The sequence below is a fragment of the Syngnathus acus genome, chromosome 17 (genome assembly GCF_901709675.1).
Source record: "Syngnathus acus chromosome 17, fSynAcu1.2, whole genome shotgun sequence".
In the NCBI taxonomy this organism is placed as follows: Eukaryota; Metazoa; Chordata; class Actinopteri; order Syngnathiformes; family Syngnathidae; genus Syngnathus; species Syngnathus acus.
The window spans coordinates 1,345,479-1,365,006 of NC_051102.1; the positions used below are offsets into that span (position 1 = coordinate 1,345,479).

Here is a 19,528-nt window from a genome sequence, read left to right on the forward strand (position 1 = left end):
AGTGGACAAAGTGAACACGAGAAGAATAACGCAGTACAGGGGCATCCATCACTGGTGTTCTGTCTGTCAGTTGTGTCAAATTACAACCGAGTATCAGGACCAAAAAAAATCTCTGCTGACAAGATTATAAAAGAGACGTCGCTGCTTTAAATCATTTTGACTAATAATGTCTCAGTATCACCAACCGCTTGACCTTGGAAATACAGTATTGTCATTTCAAATTCCTGGTATGACGACAGAACCGGTGTTTTAGCAAAACAGAATCTAGGAAAATATGCCATTTATTATTACAGAAGGACATTTGACTTTGTGACGCTCATAATTTATCTGACAGTGTCAGTGTTGTGTACTGCGTTGTCTCTGCTGTGCATCTCGTGTTTGCCAACATGTCACTTTTACTATGCTCGCTCCATTATTTACCCCTCTGGGCATATCAAGTTGTAAATGATCTTGCAGTTTGTCCTTCATATCCGGAACACTAGTATGTTTTTGCCCATCAATATGTCACTAGTTCCTCTCTTTGTAGTCATTTTATGTTTTGTTCTAATAAGGTGGTTAGCATTTCTAGTATAATTATATTTCCAGACTGAAGATAAGCCTGTCTGAACGGGCTTAATTTCCTTTTAAAAATGTAATTTAATTTAAAATCAAAAAGTATTCCATTAAATTAAGCAGAAAAATTAGGACTGTCATAATAATTGTTTCATTCATGCCATTAAAATGACTTTAATTACTTTTCTCTGCATCCTCCACCACTGTAATCTCCTCTTCATATTTCACAGATGGAGCAGGATGATAAAACTAAAAAAAAAAAAATTTTAACGAAGAAAAAAACAGTTATTTTCTTGATTATTATACGTGTGTGCAGGAATTCATTGTACAACAAGTGCGAACAAGTGTAGCCATATCCTTACATTGAATGCGTTGTTTTCCTCCAGAAAATGTTTGTACTTTAATGGGGGACGAGGAATTGTGGGATACAGAACCTGTGCCACCCTAAAAAAAAAAAAAAGTGAATAAGTGCGTTCGTGCGTTACGTGAATTTCCAAACAAATAAATACGTTTTTCAGTCGAGAAGTGAGAAAAACAATCAGGCCGGGCAAATCATTTCAGTCACATTTTAAAACCAAGACACAGTACCTGTGATTGCGGACCAACAACAGCAAAGTCAGAAGGATCATAGGTATTCCAAGTGCGATTGCGACAATTATCGTGATGTTGAATGCGTAAAAAGACTGTTGTATTACTGTTAAACAAAAAGAAAACAAAAAGCGTTAACTGCACTCTGAACTGAGCTGATTACATTTAGACAAGAAAATTTGATCACATTACCCCAATATTAGCCAACTTACATTGGCTCCCGGTCCATTTAAGATGTGACTTCAAGGTTCTTCTATTAACCTATAAATCACTGCATGGCTTAGCGCCTTCGTATCTCGTCGACCTAGTTGTTCCTTATGTTCCGTCTCGTAACCTTCGTTCGCAAAACGCTACCCTTTTAGCGACACCGAGGGCCAAGAAAGTGTCTGCAGGGTCTAGAGCATTTTCTATCCGGGCTCCAGAGCTTTGGAATGCCCTCCCAATGGATATTAGGACTGCTACCTCAGTAGAAACATTTAAGACACGTTTAAAGAAATCTATGACATGGCCTTTGACTAACTTGTAGTGGCCGATTCGGCCGGAGTTTGTTTTGTTTCTCTCCCCCCCCCCCCCCACCCCCCCCTCCCCGGCCGGGGAGGTGGTTAGGTGGCACCCAAGCTGATAGCGGCTATCTGGATTCTCGTGGGCCAATTCAGGTTGGGGGAACTGCAGCTCAACCTCCACTGCCAGGATAGTAGAGGGCTCCTCCGGCAGCCCTTCGCTCTGACTTGGACATCCACTTTTTTGATTTTCATATTATGTATTATTTGTGCCCTCTCTGCATTCATTACAACCTGGTGATCCTGAAAGGGGGATCCTTCCATCTGTGGTCCCTTCTCAAGGTTTCTCATTTTCCCCGGGCAGGGGTTTTGAGTTTTTCCTTGCCCTTTTGGGAGCTTAAGATCAGGGGATGCTTTGAGAATAATTGTCAATTTTTGTCTATGTGAAGCCCTTTGAGACTGCTTGTGATTTAGGGCTATACAAATAAACTTGACTTGACTTGACTTGAGTAGACTGGAAAATGAAAGCTAGAAAATACGGTGCGACTTCAAAATCAGACACCACTAAGGTTGTACAGGACTGTCTCAGAAAATTTTAATATTGTGATAAAGTTCTTGATTTTCTGTAATGCAATTAAAAAACCAAAAATGTCATCCATTCTGGATTCATTACAAATCAACTGAAATATTGCAAGCCTTTTATAATTTTAATATTGCTGATTATCGCATACAGCTTAAGAAAACTCAAATATCCTATCTCAATATATTAGAATATCATGAAAAAGTATACTAGTAGGGTAGTCAACTAATCACTTGAATCGTCTAATTAACTCGAAACACCTTCAAGGGTTTCCTGAGCTTTGAAAAGCACTCAGCTTGGTTCAGTAAACTAAATGACAAGTATGGGGAAGACTGCTGATTTGACTGCTGTCCAGACGACCATCATTGACACCCTCCATCAGGAGGGTAAGACACAAAAATAAATTTCTCAAAGAGCAAGCTGTTCACAGAGTGCAGTTTCAAAGCACATCCACAAAAACTCTGTTGGAAGGGGGAAATGTGGCAGGAAACGCTGCACAACCAAGAGAGATGACCGCAGCCTTAACAGCATTGTGAAGAAGAGTCGCTTCCAGAATTTGGGGGTGCTTCAAAGACAGTGGACTGAAGCTGTAGTCCAGGTATCAAAAGCCACTGTTCACAGACGTGTCCGGGAAATGGGCTACAATAGCCGTATTCCCATGGTCAAGCCACTTCTGAACTCAAGACAATGGAAGAAGCGTCTGACTTGGGCTATGGAAAAGAAGTACTGGACAGTTGCAGAGTGGTCCAAAGTCCTCTTTTCAGACGAAAGTAGTTGCTGTTATAAATTTTTTTTTTTACTTGGTCTGAGGAAACATTCCAATATTTTGAGATAGGATATTTGAGTTTTCTTAAGCTGTTTGCCATAATCAGCAATATTAAAATAATAAAAGGCTTGCAATATTTCAGTTGATTTGTAATGAATCCAGAATGTATGACATTTTTGTTTTTTTAATTGCATTACAGAAAATAAAGAGCTTTATCACAATATTCTAATTTTCTGAGACAGTCCTGTATAGTGTTGAAAATTTGTTCAGAATTCAGTACACCTTAAATAAAATCAGACCATCACCCCTGGTAAGGTGTATAATATTTTAAGGTAGAATGACTTGATACTCACTGATAGTGTCACTCCAGTCGCTCCATAATCGCGACCCTGAACAATCGAACGTTTGCTTGGTTCTGACTTTCACACTGTAGGTGGAAGCTGGATTGGCATTTGGCATTGTATGTGACAGCTCGCGACTTGGGATTAGTGTTTGTTCCTGTTCACCAATGAATCACAGCAATTTAAACATACAGTATAGTGTGTATTTTATGTCGGGAATACTATTTAGAGTACAGTATAATTTACCGGGTTGCCCACAGCCAACTCGTATTCAAAGCACAAGGAGTTGGAGTTAGCACGTCCGCGGGGCTTGTCCCAGGTCACCACTAGGTCTTTATCTTTGACTGAAGCAGAAATGTCTCCAGGTGGAGGTAAGACCTCTGTCAACACAATAAAAAAATAAAAACAGTTTCATCCAGGAATACCTCACTTTAATACATCATCAATGTAAATACCATCCATCCATCCATTTTCTGAACCGCTTAGTCCCCACGGGGGTCGCGGGAGTGCTGGAGCCTATCCCAGCCGTCAACGGGCAGTAGGCGGGGGACACCCTGAACCGGTTGCCAGCCGATCGCAGGGCACCCAGAGACAAACAACCATTTGCACTTGCACTCACACCTAGGGAAAATTTGGAGTCTTCAATCGGCCTACCAAGCATGTTTTTGGGATGTGGGAGGAAACCGGAGTGCCCGGAGAAACCCCACGCGGGCCCGGGGAGAACATGCAGACTCCACACAGGGAGGGCCGGAGGTGGAATCGAACCCGCACCCTCCTAACTGTGAGGCGGACGTGCTACCCAGTGCGCCACCGAGCCGCCTCTATCAATGTAAATACCTCCTCACAAAAGTTTAGACTTTTATTTTTCGCACATAAAACAATGAATTAGTACCCAGTTAGCAGTTTTGTGATTATTGTATTTAGAACAGATTTTTCAGAATAAAACTATCCATCCATCCATCCATTTTCTGAACCGCTTAGTCCCCACGGGGGTCGCGGGAGTGCTGGAGCCTATCCCAGCCGCCATCGGGCAGTAGGCGGGGGACACCCTGAACCGGTTGCCAGCCAATCGCAGGGCACACAGAGACAAACAACCATTTGCACTCGCACTCACACCTAGGGACAATTTGGAGTCTTCAATCGGCCTACCAAGCATGTTTTTGGGATGTGGGAGGAACCGGAGTGCCCGGAGAAACCCCACGCGGGCCCGGGAGAACATGCAAACTCCACACAGGGAGGGCCGGAGGTGGAATCGAACCCGCACCCTCCTAACTGTGAGGCGGACGTGCTACCCAGTGCGCCACCGAGCCGCCTCTATCAATGTAAATACCTCCTCACAAAAGTTTAGACTTTTATTTTTCGCACATAAAACAATGAATTAGTACCCAGTTAGCAGTTTTGTGATTATTGTATTTAGAACAGATTTTTCAGAATAAAACTAATTTGTCATAATTTCCTAAATCATATATTTTTGAAATTGTTTTAAAAAAGCAGAATTGAAACACATTGTCTATTACCCATCTTTTCAGTGTCGTACACATAGCTGTAGACGGCCCACGTATGGTGCAGGGACACATTGAATTGAATGATCACATACAACCACTCATATTGCTTCAGAGCAATGGACGTTGATCCAGAATGTTGTTTTGATATAAGATTAAGGGGCTGAACTGTGCTGTTATTATCACAAATGCTGCAAGGAAAATCAGATACAAAACGCAAAGGGGTCAACATTTTGATTAATGTACATTACACCATTGAGTAAAGTTCAAATAATAGAAATACAAACCTGATATAAACATAAAGTTGAGAGTCCTTATCTAAAGTGGGGAAGGTCCACGAGCAGTTGAGTAGATTTGTTGGATAAAGAAGCAGGTAAAGTTTTATTCCGCCAATATCCATAAAGTTATGCTCATGCAATGAGAAACTCAACAGTTGGAGCTGGAGGGGGGGGGGGGGGGGGGGGGGGGTGACAAATGTAAGCAACTTGGATTTGCACAGAATAGGAACTTGGAAGTTCAAGCATGTGTTTCATACATTGTCGGGGGATTTTTCATCCTGACAGACTTCCACGAGGTGGTCTCCGCTGAAAAGGAATACGTATGCAGTACATCAGATGAACTTTGTATTTCTGGATTTGCACCACGGGGATTACCGTTTAAATTGTTGTCCCTTTTTGTCTGGCAGTGAGGCCATAATGGTGAATTGACTCCGGGATGGTAAGCACCATTAAATGATTTTGTGTGTGCGTGTGTGTGTGTGTGTGTGTGTGTGTGTGTTTGTGCGTGTGTGTGCGTGCGTGTGTGTGGTGTGTGTGTGTGTGTGTGTGTGTGTGTGTGTGTGTGTGTGCGTGCGTGCGTGCATGCGTGTGCATGAATGTGCATATTTTGTGACCGTTTTACGAGTGATCAAACGTTATCTACCTCTTTGAAAGGCCCATAGAATCAGCAGACTGCAGCAAACTAGTGGATGAAGCGGACACATCTTCATTGCCAACCTGCAAGTGCACACAATGCAACAAACATAAGCAAGCAAAGAAAAGAATAGCTGTTCATAAGACTCAAGACCAGGGGTCCCCAAACTTTTTCCTGTGAGGGCCACATAACTTTTCCCTTCTCTGATGGGGGGCCGGTGTCAGTTTGTAACAGAAAAAATGTGACGATCGTAGGGGAGCTTAAAAAATTTATTGTTTTCCCGAAAGCCACATATAACCAAATAACGGTTATTTAATAACCCTTTCCAGGTTCTTTACAGAAAAAAAGTCAGGAAACAAATAATAACACTATTAATGAAATAAATAATAACTAATAACCCTCTCTGAGTTCTTCACAGAAAAAAACAGGAATAAATAATAACTAAATAACTCTCTCTGGGTTCCTCATAGAAAAAAAAGCCATGGAACATTAACTTTCTGTTGTGCCATGCACAATCTTAACAGATAAAAGTTCAGCTCAGTTGTCAGAGCAGAATCTCTCTGACACATATGAGCAGTCTCTTAAAGTTCTTGTGTTCCTTCCTTATAATCCTTTTGTAGGTTCCAGTAGGCTTGTAGACACCGCTGTCTTTTTTGTTAAAGTTTGCTAGTGCGTCATAGTCTGGAGTAAAAATTTGTTGTGGCAATTCTTAGGCGAGATCCGAGGTGTTGGTCCGTTTACCCTCGATCTGTGACGGTTTGATGTTGACGTTCATGGTGGCTGAACGTCACGTCGCGTACGTCGAGCCAAATTGGCCACTCTCTTTTAAAACGCTCGGCACTGTGTCCACCTGCTTTTCCTTGGGCGACTCATTTTAATGGAAGGATTCCAGGGGAAGGTTTGTGGGTGGCTTTAGCGCAAAACTGCATCTGAAAGCTCAGCGCGCGAATTACAAGAATGCTGTCGTCACAGCCCACGCTCTAAATTCGGGACTGATACAAATAGAGCGCGAGTGCGCCATGTCCGTACTACTGAGTACGTACGTACACGCACTTGTGAGTGTGCACCGAGCTTTCTGACACGGCTTCCGGTAGTAAATGCGCAGGCGAGCGCTTCCCCATCTACTGGGGAAACGCAGTCATTGCAGGCAAAATGACCCAAAAAAAAAGTTTCATAATACAATTTGTTCAGGGTTGGCGGGCCGGATTAAACGGTCCCGTGGGCCGTATCCGTAGTTTGGTGACCCCTGCTCAAGACATACTGTTATTAGCCAATGCAAAATACTTTCCTGTCTTTTCAAACTTCCTCTTTGTAAGTGTTTACAAAAAAAAAGAAGCTGTCATTTGGTAAACTGCTTGATAAATCCAAAGGCATTTCGATAGACATTTGAGCTGCTATAGCCTTCCTGTTACTTTCAAATGTTGGTTCAAGTGACATAAACACATATTCACATCTTGCATTGTTCAAAAACAATACAGCTTTGTCAACATTCATTTGACTTAACTCCTCAAGCAGTGATAAATAAGGATGTATGGCAATCATCCTTTATTACCTTTTTAAATGTGAAAATATAAAGATAATTTAAGAAAAAGTTCTTACCTCCCACTTTGTTGATATTCCTTTGCTCTCTGTCTGAAGACAATGACACATTTCTGAGGAAAGAAGAAGTATGATGTCACAAGCCGTTCATGAGCTTCAGGAAACCGCCTGTTTCTTGTGTTCAACATTTTTACAAGTACAGTATTTGAATGTGGTATGAAAAAATTAACCATGCGAACATGTGAACTAAACACATATGTGATAAAATTCCCATTAAAAAAGTTTTCTAATTTAGACTAACTTGTCTACATCATCTTATTCCGGATTAATATATAATTCACGATTCAGATTATATGGACTAACGTGTTGGCACACACAGTATGTGAAAATGGACAGATGGGGTTTTTTTTCCAGTAATTTCTGTATGTTTGGAAAACATTCTCTCACAAATAAGGTCGGTGCGCCTAAAAATTGTGAAGCGAGGCAAAAGAGATTTACATATATACAATTTATGGATGGATGATAATAAAATAAAATATCAAATAAAATACGTGTGTATATCTTACAAATACGATGAAGTAATTTGTTGAGCGTCAAGTCGGTTATTTCAAAATTGGCCTGCCCACTTACACGCAGCTTTACGGCACTCGATCCCCGGTTGCCGTGACAACTCTTGACAACTCGTCTGTCGTCTGTTCTCTGAAACATAAAAGAGGGTTTACAGTGGAGAAGCCCAAAAGACCTGCACACAATGTTGACCACAATTAGTGTGTTGTAACGCTTGTCCGTCTTGTCACCCAGTTTATGCGGCGTTTGATATTTCCCACCACGGGTGGAAAGTCTGTTTTCAACACAGGACGATAATGGAGGCGCCCGATGAGGTGGAAAGTCCAGATTACCCCTTGGAGGAGACCAAGCGAGCCAAGGACGATGCTGAGATGGTGGTCTCCGAAGAAGCGATCACGTTCCTGTCCCTCATTGGTGAGTCCATGGGCGAGCTATCGTTTATACAAAACATATGCACACGCCTGAGAGCACGACCACCTGTTTTTGGCGCCTGTAGTACTGAAACACTCAAACTACGACCAGACACGGCCAGATTTAGAATGAGATTTCAAATAACCTGCAAAGTATAATAAAATAAAATAATCAATAGAAATTCAGTAGCAGCCCTTGCGCACTGTAATGTCAAATTTCCCATCCCTCATTATAGATGACCAACCATCTGATAAAATAAATCAGCATTTTTAACATGAGTTCATTGATATAGCTTTCTTGTATTGTTGACGAAAATAGAAAAATGATTCAATTCAAATCAATTGCTCATTAAACTTAAATAACTATTCCTAAACAAGTGTATGGACATTGTTCTTGAAGACATAATGATGATATCTTGGTCGAGCTTGTCATCATTTTGTTTTTGCTGTTCAAGACAAAGGTGTTTTAAATTTAAAGTTACCATCTTATCTTTGCCAGAGCCTGTGGAGCTGTCAAAATGTGTGTTTGCGGACTCTCTGGTGACCATGTCAGAAGGGGGTCGAGACATCGGGAGGTTCTGCGTGTCAGTGGAGTTTGCCCACAGAGCCCATCAACCATGTATGCTGGTTCATGCTCAAAGCCAGGGGGCCATCGACAACTCCCCGTGTGGAACAACGGTGACAGGTGAACCAACCTCATAAAACTAGCCTGTACATAAAAATAAATGTGGCAGACTGAATAACTATGGACACATAAGCGTCTTCTCTCAATTGGATGCAATGCTTCAGATTGCTGTATAATGTGTTTTTCTATTCCATGTTAGCCTACCTAACTGCTGACCTCGAGGTGCTGGAGGAGGACCACCACGAGTATGTCAAGGCAAGTCACGGAGTGTGTTACAGCACACACATTTGTGGCATACCTCCTGTATAATACTTTTAATGACTTGCATCTCTTTTTAGCTTGATGACCACATTTTGGACAAGCGGTGTCACATGGTGCAATGTGATGGACAAATGAGCATTGATAAAGTCACCACTGATGGAAAGGTGAGTTACAACTTAAATGCTACCAAGGGAAAAATGTTATTCGGGAAACTTGGGATCAGAATGTATCTGTGCTGCAGGTGATGTACGTGTTATGTTGTACTGTTAATAGTTTCTATAATTTTGACATGACAGTCATGCTATTATGAGGTGGATTCAGTCAGATAAATTCCAACTAAAGGCCCAGGAACCAAATGCATGACATGTCCAGCGCAATAATAAAACTCAAGTTCCAGTTCACTGTAAGGTACTTTGTGTATGTCTTTATGTGTGTGTTTGTCCAGGAGGTGACAAGAGACAGTGTTTCATATTCCATGGATGCCCTCAGAGGCCTTGTAACGGAGGGTTCCAACTTCTTGCTCATGCGTCTTATTGTGTTGAGGAAGAAAGTCCCAGAGCATATGAATTTCATCTCTTTTGACCAGAAATTAGGCATCAGATGGACGACTTTTGTGAGTGATTAAAAAACTGCAGATTGACTTGGTTTCATGTTCTGTAGGGCTACATACATATTTAGATACCATTGGGTTGTGAAAATTGGAGCCAACAATTACAGAACCACAAGTTGTTAACACTTTAATGGCTCTGCTGACGGTTAGCATCTGTTTTATCATCTTAATGTTGGCTCACCAACTCGAAGAGAGCGAAAGAGAAAGACCAGAAACGGATATGTTGAGACATGTTCCAAACAGTTTTATCCATTCCCCTTTGTGCCCACTAGGGGTCACTCTTTCCTAGATGACTCGAGGCCCGTCTGCCTCTTCAAATCTCCTCTCTGACCATCCAGTGTGCAGTCCATGTTCTCCCTGATCATACGTTGGTTCTCTCTGTAATCCCGCTTCCTCCCACATTCAAGACATGAAGGTTAAGCAAATTCAAGTGAGGTTTTTTCCCATTGTGATCTTATGTTTGTGTTTGATCAGCGAGGACTAGAAGAGGAACAGATGGAGATTGAGGGGGAGACTGTGGAGGTCTTTGGAGTGGAGAGAATTGTTCATTCTGTGGATGAAAGCCCTACAACATGGCAGTGTTACTTTTTACCTGATGGGTAAGATTCATTGCATCAATGCAGAATAAAATATTAAATGATATCTAAATTGCACATTTTGTCAAGCAAAGGGGGTGATCCCATCTGATAATAGACCATAATAGGCCTCACCACATCTATAAATCACAAGTGCATGCACTTGTGAAATGTGCACTCTTCCCGTGACCAAAAATCCCTACACCTAAAGTCATCAAGTATAGTGGAGATAATTGTTTGTTTAGGCATCTTGCTAGCAGATTGCAGGTGGGCTCTCCAGTTGTGATGAAACTACTGCAGTTGCCATCACAGAAAGAGGAAGGTATTCACACCTATATTGCACAGAGTGTACTAATTATATCACATAATGGACTGTGTTTATAGGTATGTTTGTTTTCTAATAGCTTATCACAAAATGCCCCTGGTGTGGGAAGAAGATATACAAATGCGTTCAAAGTTCTTGGACAGAAAGGTAAGAAGAAAAATGCCAGAATGTCAAAAATTATATGTTGTTAAATTACTGTATCTCCCTGACTCTCACTATCAAAATGTAGGTATTGTTTCAAAAGGGTCATTTATATTTTTCCAACTCTTATGTTGAGACTTAATACTCTGACAGTTCTGTGTGTATATTTTTGATAGGCCTTGGTAATTCTTCCAAATTAATCTGAACATTGTTGTTATGTGTTTTACAGGAGGAGCTGAAGGCTGATCATGCGTCATACTTAAAAGCACACCCAGAAATCCGTGCGCTCATTTCTGACTTCCTGCAATTTTTACTACTCAAGAAACCAAATGATGTCTTCCAGTTTGCCAGAGAATACTTCCGCCCCTTCACCTTGGACACGAGCCAAGATAGCTGATCACACTGGAATCTCACATTCTCACAATAACATTTGTATAACTGCTGTTCACTAATCATCATTGGCTACCTTTATTTTATTTGAGTGACATATGGCATTAGTGTGTGATTTAAAGAAAGAGTGTTTCTCAGATACTTTGTGATCGTTAAAGCTGCAGCACGTAACTACTTTATATTTTTCATTAAAATTATCCACACTGGGTATAAGTCTACGTCTTTATTGCGCCATCATTGACAATGGCGTTTTTTTTAGATATGTACATGTTATGTACATACACAGTAGTTACAGTGATCCTACCTACATCATGCTTCACTTATCGCGGCCTCGCTCTATCACGGATTTTTTTTAAAACAAATATTGCGGATAGGTTCGGTGCATCGCGGATTTTTTTTGTTTAAGTCTGACACACACACACATTCACAGCGTCTTATGCAATGAAACACATAACCCTGGCAACAAGACAGGCAAGTGCAACCCTACACCATCAGCGACTCCCCGATGGTCGTGGCTTTTTGCGGCGTCACTTGGAGCGCAGGGCTTTGTCTGCCCATATGACACTAATGGCCAATGGGAACATGTTGATCTGTGTCCTTGCAGCCTCCCGCACTTTATTCACTCCGTCTGCGTCAAAATATCAGCAGCACCTCAGACTTGCACTTCATTACACACGCGTCTCCGCTCGTCGATTGCCAAGCGGAGTAGAACTGCGTGTCTGCTTGTCACTCCCGATTGGATCGTCCTGTCATAAAATTCTAAAGTCTTGTGCGGATGCCCTCGCGCTGGGCAGCGGGGGCGCGACAGCTGGTCAGCACGGCAAGAGCAGAGCGGAGCAGTTGCACGTTTACATTTTAAAATGACGAGCCAGTCAGCGAGGAATCTCGTAACACAGCGGGTCAGGCAAACGAGAATCAGGTGCCAGGCGTGCGTGTCAAAACACACACACGGGGGCGCGTGATGCCATCAGGGCGAGAGCAGAGACGTGACATAGCTGCACAAAAAGGAAAAATCTACCGCCTTGCAGAAACAGTCGAGACAACGGCAGTGAGCGTTACCGCGCACTTGGGAAAAAAGCGCTGTCGTCCAGGATTTGGGACAGCGGCCGACAATGAGCACTAAGCGCAGGGCGTGCCTCTGCACCTGGATACGTCAGCCGGTCAGCACCGCAAGAGCAAAGCGGAGCCGTGACACATTTACACAAAATATTTAAATGAATAAATAAAGTGTTTAAAAATAAAATTATAAAAACGTCTTGTGCGGATGCGCTCGCGGTGGGCCGCAGGCAGAGGCGTAGCCAAGCCGGGGCGAGCCGGGGCGGCGCCCCGGTTAGGACTCCCTGCGCCCCGGTTGAAAAAAATCGAGCTTTTTCGATTCTTCATTTTCATGTCGTTTTTTTCTTTCGGTCTTGCGCGAATGTGCTTGCGCTATTCTATGTGCGCGATGTTATCCATTCACCGTTTGCCTCCCGGACCCGGATGTTGTTTTAGCGATCAGCGAACGGCGTGGGTGATGTTCGATTTTTTTTCCTGTGGGCGTGCGCCCCTACTGGAAAAATTCCTGGCTACGCCTCTGGCCGCAGGGGCGCGTCAGTCGGCTAGCACGCAAGAGCAGAGGAGCCGTGACACTTTAAAATGTTTTAAAAAGTGCTTAAAATACAATAACGTATTTAAAAGTACAATATAGTGTATGAAAATAAAATTATAAAAGTCTTGCGCTGGGCCGCGGGGGCGCGTCAGTCGGCCAGCACGCAAGAGCAGAGAGGAGCCAGACACGTTTACGCTTCAAAAAAGGTTCATAAAAGTCTTGTGTGAATATTGTAACAGTATATTTACTCATATTAATTTTATTATTTATTTGAATAAATAAGAATGTTTCTGCAAGTCAGTTTGACTTTAAAAATTTTACAAAAGTGTTTAAAAATACAAAAATTATTTAAAAAACAATCAAGTGTATAAAACTACAATAAAGGTTCATAAAAGTCTTTTATGGATATTGTAACAATATATTTTCTCTACATCGCGGATTTTCACCTATCGTGGGTGGTCCTGGAACCAATTATAAGCGATAAACGATGGATTTACTGTATTGTAAACTACACACTTACCCATAGATGGCAGTAATATACTTAACATCCCTTGCCAGGCGCAATAAAGATTGACAGAAGAAGAAAAAGTAAAACTAAGACCGAACGGCGATGCACCTCAAGTGTCGAGGCCTTATTTTAATTTATTGAATACCCTAACCCTAACGCTAAAAAAAAAAAAAAAAAAAAAACGTTTTCCCCAGTAGCCACCGTACCTAGTATAAAGAAGTGGTCTTGGTTTTCTCTCCTGAGCTTTAAGAGACAAGCGTTCCGACAGCGGTAAGTTTTGACAGTCATAGTCTACCTGAAATAATGTCAATTGATTATTTTATTTTATCATGCGGCATTGATATTACTTTTGTGTACTAACGAAAGGATAGTTATTGAAATCTTGAAAATAATTCATCTTTCGCTTCCCGTTTTCAATGAAGTCCACCAAGGAATAATGGTTAAGAATATATTTGTTTAGACTCTGCTGGTAACGCACCGCCGTTGCGCTGAAAGGTAAATACACTTGCCATCGATGCTTTGGGTTTAAATTATTCATCTAAAATAATCTCAATGTTATCACGCAATCGTTCCATTTCCAGTAGCTATTGAGGTACTAATGCCGCCGCCAGGTGGCTTTCAAGGATCACATAAAATTATGTTATTTATTTATTTTTTTGTCTAATCTCATTTTTACCTGCAAGGTTGAGTTGGGATGGAGAGGCCAACGTTGATGGAAATCTCAGAGAACCTGTGTTCCTCTGAAGTGGCCGCCCTCTGCTTTTTGTGCCGTGATGTTCTGAACAAGACACATCTCGAAGGAGTGAGGGTCACATATTTTACTCTTTACAATATTTGCGATTGCAAATCTGTATTAGTCAAGGCAATTCTAAATCACGACTCTTGCGGATTGAAGGAAATAACAATGTTTTTAGACAATTTATCAAAGTACAGCTGGAATGTAATCATATTTTCATTTGTGAACATTTTTTACTTGAGCTTTTTCTGCTAACTGTTTTCAATTTTATCTTTCCAATACAGGTCAAAGATGCCAAAGTTTTGTTCAACAGACTAGAAGAAAAAGATTGCCTGAATATTGAATTTATTAAGCAACTACTGCAGACAATCCGACGGATTGACCTCCTCAACTTGGTAAAGATAAAGACACAGGATGTGGAAGAAACTGATGCAAATCCTTTTGGCAAACTGTCAAATTACAGGTAAAAGTATCAAAAATAGTGTGTCTGCGTGTGTGTTTTTTCCCTCCTTTGACCCGAGCTCGGTCCTAAACCTAATTTGTAATCTTCCACGCATTGTGAATAGGGTGATGCTGTACCGTATATACGATGAAACAACTGAAGAAACTGTCAAAATGGTGAAGTTTCTCTTGCAGAACACAATTGGCAGGAGACAATTGGAAGAATGCAATGTGAGTTTTCTCACTTCCTTCAAGACCTTAACACAACCCACCATATTTATATTAGAATGTCATACTTTGTAAGTTAATTTAGACTGAAAACATCGTCAAATGCAGTCTGGAAAAATTATTGGTAAAAGCAAAGGAACCGATTTAGTATGTGAAGAGCATTTGTAAACAAGCAGACGTAGTCAGAAGCTTAAGAAGCCAACGTACAACCCCTGGGAAAAATCATATAATCGTCACTCCTGAAGGATGATCGTTTTAAAATTTTGGATAAAAAAGGCAAGCTGTGAATGTTCCATAAAACTTTTTTTTTCCCCAAAACGCCACCTGCTATATATGTTTTGGTACATTTCATATCAGAACAGTAGTGGTAAATTCCATGTGTTTATTTCTGTACTAGATGTTGTTGCCCTCATTTTTAGGTGCTCATTCTTCCATTCACTTCAAACACTTTATACTGATTTTTGTTTTGTTTTGTTCTGCAAATTCCAGACGGTGCTGGACATCTTTATTGAAATGGAAAAAGTGGATTTATTGTCTCAATCCAATCTGCACAAGCTACATTTGATCCTGAAGGAAGTGGACATGCAACTGGCATTGACTGTCCAGCAATTTGAAAAAGGTACTGGGCATTCTTTGAATGACCACTCAAGCTTACCATACCTACCTGTTTTTATGTTTGACTAATTTTTCAAGTTAAGGAAGCTGTACAAAAAGGTCAATTCCGGTCGGTGTCAGTCTTTGAAGGCTACACCGAAGTTAGTTAACCTTTTCAAATTCATCAAATCCTTTCACTTGTAGCTGCATCTGCTGAAGCAAGCAATGGTTTCCAGGTGCGTATCCGTATCTGACTGCTTGGAAATGCCGAGAGGAAAATTGGTCGCTCTGCTAACTGATTTCTTCCTGCAGAATGGTGTGTCCCCATCTGAGACTCAATTCACCGGTGTGTATTTCAAAGCACATGCCTCACAAGATCATGCCATTTTTGTATATAGCCAAAGAGTTATGACTGTATTTGCTCTGTGTGGTTTGTTTTTCCTTATATGAAGGCGGCCAATTTTCCTCAGACAAAGACGCTGACATCCAGCTTTTGTTGCATTCTGATCAGGTATCCATTCACACGTGCGCTGTGCCTATTGATGTACTTATTGCCTTAAAATACTGTCCAATAAATCTGATGAGCCAAAATTACCTCAAGCAAATTTTACAATAAAAGAAGACGTTTTGACAGTGAGACGTTTTCAGTGGAAGCAAAAAACATTCATGAGGTTTGATTTTTGCAGTGTACATCTGAGAGGTCATTCATTTAATGACTTTAATGATCATCTAAATAATTTATATTTGTGTGCTTGTGCTGCAGACAGAGTACTACGCAATGGATCACATCCCTCATGGTCTATGTGTGATTATCAACAATGAGGAATTTTTGGAACTGACGAGAAGGGGTGGAAGTGACAAGGACACGGGTGCGTATTTTCATGAAGTCATAGATCCACCCCGCACAAATGAAACATAAGCTGTATAAAAATTGACTCATGGAAAAAGTCAAAACATTTTTTTTCTCTATTTTACAGAGGCTCTTAGATCACTGTTCGATGAATTTGGCTTTGATGTGAAAGTCTTTCCCAACTTGACTGCAGAACAGATGAAAAATGAGCTAAGCACCATTGCTACAAGAAATTTTTCAATGGAGGATGCTCTGGTGAGAAAGATGGCAAGGAGGGAATTTATGCTGAATTAGGCTTTTGGGGTGTGCGTGTGCATGTAGGTGTCATTTTTTAGCCCAACATTGTTGGTGATTTTTTTTATCTTGTGTTGGGTATGATGTAATGATGAACAGAAATAGAATAATCGCCCTTTGTACACATTCTTTTATTTTTAGGTCGTGTGTGTGCTCTCCCATGGGGAAAATGGTTGTGTCTTTGGGATTGACAGCGAAAAGGTTTACCTACAAGAACTGACGAAGCCCTTTACGAGTAAATTAGCCCCAACCTTGGCAGGGAAACCCAAACTGTTCTTCATCCAAGCGTGTCAGGGAAGGGCCTATCAGACAGGATCCTTGCCATTGCCCTCAAACCCGAATGAGGCGAATGATGTCAGACAGAATCAGGTGGAAGAGGATGCGGGCCGCATCGTTCATGAGACGGTGGCCTCAGATGCCGACTTCCTGCTGGGCATGTCCACCGTGCAAAACTGCAAGTCATTTCGAAAACCCGCCACAGGTTCCATCTACATCCAGGAGCTGTGCAAGCAACTCAGACAATCTGCTGAGAGGTGAGATGAAATTATTTTGTAATTGATTGCCATGTCAAACCACAACAGAAATCCACAACCCTGTCTTGTGAAGATGGCAATCACAGTCAGATATTTTTGAAGCATTTATCCATCAATATTTATTTGCTTTTTTTTTTTTTATTGCATGTTGTCCTCTATAATGTCTTTTTTTCTTGGCTATCGTGTGTTTTTTGTTGCAGTCAACGGAAGGAAGATATTCTCTCTGTCCTCACCCGTGTGAACCGAGAGGTCAGCAAAGGGAATTATCATAAATACAACTACAAGCAAATGCCTGAGCCCAAATACACCCTCACTAAGACACTGATCCTAAAGTTTGCTGGGGCCCAAGTGAAACAATCCTAAAGTGTGCAGTAATCCTTCGCTACTTCGCGCTTCACCTATCGCGGCCTCGCTCTATCGCAGATTTTTTTCTAAACAAATATTGCGGCTAGATTCGGTGCATGGCAGATCTTTCTTTTTTTTTTTATGTCTCACTCACGCACACACACACACACACACACACACACACACACACACACACACACACACACACACACACACACACACACACACACACACATTCACATCGTCATATGGAGGAATGAAGCACACAAGACAGGCAACAAGACAGGCAAGTGCACCCCTCCACCATCAGGGACATCGGGCGTCACTTGGAGCGTCTGACCATATGACACTAATGGCCAATGGGAACATGTTGAGCTGTGTCCTTGCAGCTGATTGGCTTAGCAGTTCTAACTACGATTTAGCTCAAGGTTTCTCATTTCTCATTCTAGTAGGAGTTTTGAGTTTTCCCTTGCCCTCCTGGGAGTTTAAGATCAGGAGATGTTTGAGAATAATTGTCAATTTTCGCACATGTCCTGAATGTTGTTAGTCACCTAAATGTTGAATGGAGGCTGAGATCTACCGGAGTCAAATTCCTTGTTTGGCATGCTCAAACATGGCCAATAAACTTGAATCTTGAAGAATGTCTCTGAAAGTCAGCTTGTCTTTAACATGTTCACAAAAGTGTTTACTAAATAGTTAGTAAACAATAATGTTTCTTGACTTTAAAATGTTTGCAAAAATGCAAAAAAAAAGTGCTTAATAAACAAAAAAGTGTTTAAAACTACAATAAAGGTTAATAAAAGTCTTGTGTGGATATATTGTAACAATATATTTACTCTTTTATTTTCCTTATTTCCTTATTCATTTAAATGAATAAGAATATTTCAAGTCAATTTGACTTTAAATTGTTTACAAAAGTGTTTAAAAATACAAAAAAAAAGTAAAAGTACATAAAAGTGTTTAAAAATGAAATTAAAGTTAATAAAATCCTTGTGTGGATATTGTAATGTATGTTCTGTACTTCGTGGATTTTCACCTATCGCGGGTGGGCATGGAACCAATTAACCGTGATAAATGAGGGATTACTGTAATACCAAGAAGACTGCATTTTATGTGTAAATGATTTCAGATGTTTACAAACATCTGAAAATTATCCATTCATCCATTTTCTGTACCACTTTGTCCCCACGGGAGTTGCGGGTGTGCTGGAGCCTATTCCAGCCGTCATCAGGTAGTAGGCGGGGGACACCCTGAACCGGTTGCCAGCCAATCGCAGGGCACACAGAGACGAACAACCATTTGCACTCGCACTCACACCTAGGGACAATTTGGAGTGCTCAATCGGCCTACCAAGCATGTTTTTGGAATGTGGGAGGAAACCGGAGTGCCCGGAGAAAACCCACGCGGACACGGAGAGAACATGCAAACTCCACACAGGGAGGGCTGGAGATGGAATCAAACCCGCACCCTCCTGACTGTGAGGCGGACGTGCTACCCAGTGCCCCACCGAGCTGCCCTGAAATAATTCAGATGAAATTTAAAAAGATTATTTTTATCCTGTGTCAATTGAACTGTTACTATAAATGAACCCTAAAAAAACACCTCAATCTGGTTTTATTGGAAATTTGCAATTTATTGGGGATTTCAGTCTGGTCATTCCATATAATTTCACAAATCTTTAATTGAAGCTCCAGTTCTTAAAACGATCATGGAAAATAACATCATGTCAGCGGTCTAAGTAGAGAAAATATTTAGGGTAAAGCCATGTGTTGTAGCATTCTGCAGTGACAGAATGAAAAAAGGAGCACAGACAGCATCCACACCATAGGTGCAGGACAATTCGCAACTTTCATCTTTGCTGTCAAAGTTAGTGGGGTATTTTCCCTCTTTTTTTTTTTTTTTTAACAAAATGAATTGCAATTTCATTCGTCAGCATTCATGGACGGTAAGGAAATGTCTCCAAACACACCATCATTGACGAGCGCACAAAAAACAAACGACGTTACTGTCGTAAAACGAGGACCGCAAGGTTTTTTTTTCTTTCTTTCTCACACGCACACACACGCACACTGTCCTATTTAAGTGACGTCATTAAGGCCGTGTTTAATTTATTGATGTTTTTTATAAAAACAAAATAAGTACAATAACACAATAATCTTCCGAGTTGTTATCAATAATAATACTTGCAATGCAAATACTTTGCTCTACTTCAAGGCACATTTTTGAA

The 19,528-nt window shown here is 41.1% G+C and overlaps 3 protein-coding genes across 5 annotated transcripts; 2 read left to right on the forward strand and 1 right to left on the reverse strand.

The window, feature by feature from the left end:
• Window positions 1-377: 377 nt before the first annotated feature.
• Window positions 378-8,142, reverse strand: LOC119136949 (granulocyte-macrophage colony-stimulating factor receptor subunit alpha-like). The gene is made up of 11 exons (XM_037275837.1): window positions 7,911-8,142; window positions 7,341-7,393; window positions 5,751-5,824; window positions 5,365-5,413; window positions 5,117-5,268; window positions 4,845-5,020; window positions 3,574-3,707; window positions 3,340-3,484; window positions 1,141-1,246; window positions 915-996; window positions 378-801 (listed from the first exon to the last, which is right to left on the reverse strand). Exons 2-11 carry the CDS (start codon window positions 7,389-7,391, stop codon window positions 727-729), a joined length of 1,044 nt encoding a protein of 347 aa, XP_037131732.1. The 5' UTR covers window positions 7,392-7,393; window positions 7,911-8,142; the 3' UTR covers window positions 378-726.
• LOC119136948 (ciliogenesis associated TTC17 interacting protein) lies at window positions 8,116-13,136 on the forward strand. 2 transcript variants are annotated; one of them, XM_037275836.1, is made up of 10 exons: window positions 8,116-8,261; window positions 8,757-8,942; window positions 9,082-9,137; window positions 9,221-9,307; window positions 9,589-9,756; window positions 10,228-10,352; window positions 10,574-10,650; window positions 10,733-10,800; window positions 11,024-11,216; window positions 13,083-13,136. In XM_037275836.1, the coding sequence occupies exons 1-9, from the start codon at window positions 8,144-8,146 to the stop codon at window positions 11,189-11,191; spliced, it is 1,053 nt and encodes a 350-aa protein (XP_037131731.1). In that variant the 5' UTR covers window positions 8,116-8,143; the 3' UTR covers window positions 11,192-11,216; window positions 13,083-13,136. The 2 variants fall into 2 exon arrangements, with proteins under 2 accessions (XP_037131731.1, XP_037131730.1); XM_037275835.1 differs by lacking the exon at window positions 13,083-13,136 and having other exon boundaries at window positions 11,024-11,392.
• A 225-nt stretch (window positions 13,137-13,361) lies between these two features.
• On the forward strand, window positions 13,362-17,488 carry casp8 (caspase 8, apoptosis-related cysteine peptidase). Of its 2 annotated transcripts, none has more exons than XM_037275832.1 (12): window positions 13,362-13,550; window positions 13,964-14,082; window positions 14,301-14,479; window positions 14,583-14,688; window positions 15,175-15,304; window positions 15,484-15,515; window positions 15,592-15,625; window positions 15,732-15,790; window positions 16,043-16,148; window positions 16,257-16,384; window positions 16,565-16,956; window positions 17,151-17,488. In XM_037275832.1, the coding sequence occupies exons 2-12, from the start codon at window positions 13,975-13,977 to the stop codon at window positions 17,317-17,319; spliced, it is 1,443 nt and encodes a 480-aa protein (XP_037131727.1). In that variant the 5' UTR covers window positions 13,362-13,550; window positions 13,964-13,974; the 3' UTR covers window positions 17,320-17,488. The 2 variants fall into 2 exon arrangements, with proteins under 2 accessions (XP_037131727.1, XP_037131728.1); XM_037275833.1 differs by having other exon boundaries at window positions 17,157-17,487.
• The last annotated feature ends 2,040 nt before the right edge of the window (window positions 17,489-19,528 follow it).